The 1604-nt window shown below is 53.5% G+C and overlaps 1 protein-coding gene across 5 annotated transcripts in view; it reads right to left on the bottom strand.

The window, feature by feature from the left end:
* Positions 1-1604, bottom strand: part of Phactr3 (phosphatase and actin regulator 3) — a 222372-nt gene that overhangs the window by 80922 nt on the left and 139846 nt on the right. For all 5 annotated transcript variants that reach the window (XM_021152545.2, XM_029474384.1, XM_021152538.1 and 2 more), the window contains exon 2: positions 872-1033. In XM_021152545.2, the coding sequence (XP_021008204.1) occupies positions 872-1033 (162 nt within the window). The remainder of the gene's footprint in view (positions 1-871; positions 1034-1604) is intronic.

The following is a 1604-nucleotide window of genomic DNA, read 5'->3' as shown; positions in this document are numbered from 1 at the left end:
AGGCCCAGGCTTCTTGGCTTCTGGGGTTGGTGGCTCAGGTCCCTGGGCTTAGAAAGAGGCCAGGGTTGGTGGTCAGTGCTCAAGAGCCTGCCAGCGCTCCCTGTCCTGGGTGAGCAGCCTCCTCTCTGAATCATTTTCTCTTTCAAAGGAGGGGTCCCCTGCTCAGCAGCGCCNGATGCTGTGGCCTCTGATTTGGTCATTCCATCACGGACATCATGCCACAGTGCAGTTTTGGGATGCAGATCATATGGCCAGTGCTGGGGAGAGCAGAGGCAATTAGACAACACAGCACAACCCTACTTCCCACCAAGCTGGGACTGGCCTGATATAAGGGTGCATTACAAGTGAGTGGGGAACCTTCTGGATCTTTGGGTAGGAGGTGGTGGGGTGAGCATCCCTGGATACTGCTTAGACGCTGGGGAGCAATCCTGCCTGCTCACAGAAACTGCACCATAGCATGGATTGTGACCCTTAGAATACCACAGGCAGATCCTAGGCNCAGTGAGCACCATAACCAGGTTCCTGCTTTGTCTGAAGCATGGGGGTCGGGGGGGGGGCGCAGGGTCATGACTCAGTCATTTGTGAGCTGAGGGCTTGTGCACTGTGTGCTCTGTGAGCAGGGATAGCAGTCCTTGAGGCTGGAGAGATGACTCAACAGTTAAGAGCACTGCTGTTCTTCCAGAGACCTGGGATCAGTTTCAGCACCCACTTTGGCAGCTGGCAATTGAGGCTGTGGTTGACCAAGTGTGCACACCACCCTGTGCTGACCCCACTGGGCAGTCAGTGAAGTACAGTAACCAGAGAGGGCTGGCAATTCTGTGTGGTGTGGAGACCCCTGGCTTGTGCCACCCTCGTCTCACCAGGGCCTTACCTGACGTCGTCTGCTTCAGTTTCTCGTTTTTCTTTTTCCTCCATTTCCACGGTTTGAAGATCCTGCCCAGGGTGGCCAGCTTGCTGTTCCTCCGCACAGGGGGAGTTCGAATCCCTGAGACCAGAGGCTCTGAGCGTGCTGGGGGAGTTTGGTCCATCTCATCTGTAAAGTGAGAACAGGGAAGGGTCTCAAGGGATGATTTCAGGCTCCTGGGGACTTCAGTGATCATCTCACCTTAAGTGACCTCTTAAAGCATACAGCTTAGGGAATTGACAAGGGAGTAGACCCTCCCTGGGCCTCCTCCTGGCAGAGTGCATGCAGGAGGCAGAGTAATTCATGAAGGGTGGGATCCACCTTCCTCCCATTGATACCCTTTCTTCATAGCAGCTGACCACTTGCCCTTCCTACCTCCTTGCCACAGTGGTCTAATGGCTGTCTGACTGCATGATGAACTAACTCCCCTCTNCCCCAGGACCTTTGTGCATGCGGTGCCTACTGCCCATGCTGCATTCCTTTCCAGATTTCCTCTACCTTAGCCAGNGACAGCCAAACATTGTCATCTATAAATGTGTTGGGCTGTGCCCATAGCTCTCCTGAGAGGCATGCCTAGTGTGGACTGTGGATTAAATACAAACATAGGATGTAAATGTACTCAGATAAGATTTTTCCGCAAGGAAGTCTTTACTCTCTTCCTGTGGAGACTGGGTTGAGCCCTTGGCTTAAGCACTATGTA

Source organism: Mus caroli, chromosome 2, assembly GCF_900094665.2.
Source record: "Mus caroli chromosome 2, CAROLI_EIJ_v1.1, whole genome shotgun sequence".
In the NCBI taxonomy this organism is placed as follows: domain Eukaryota; kingdom Metazoa; phylum Chordata; class Mammalia; order Rodentia; family Muridae; genus Mus; species Mus caroli.
This window is presented reverse-complemented; position numbering and strand designations above follow the sequence as displayed.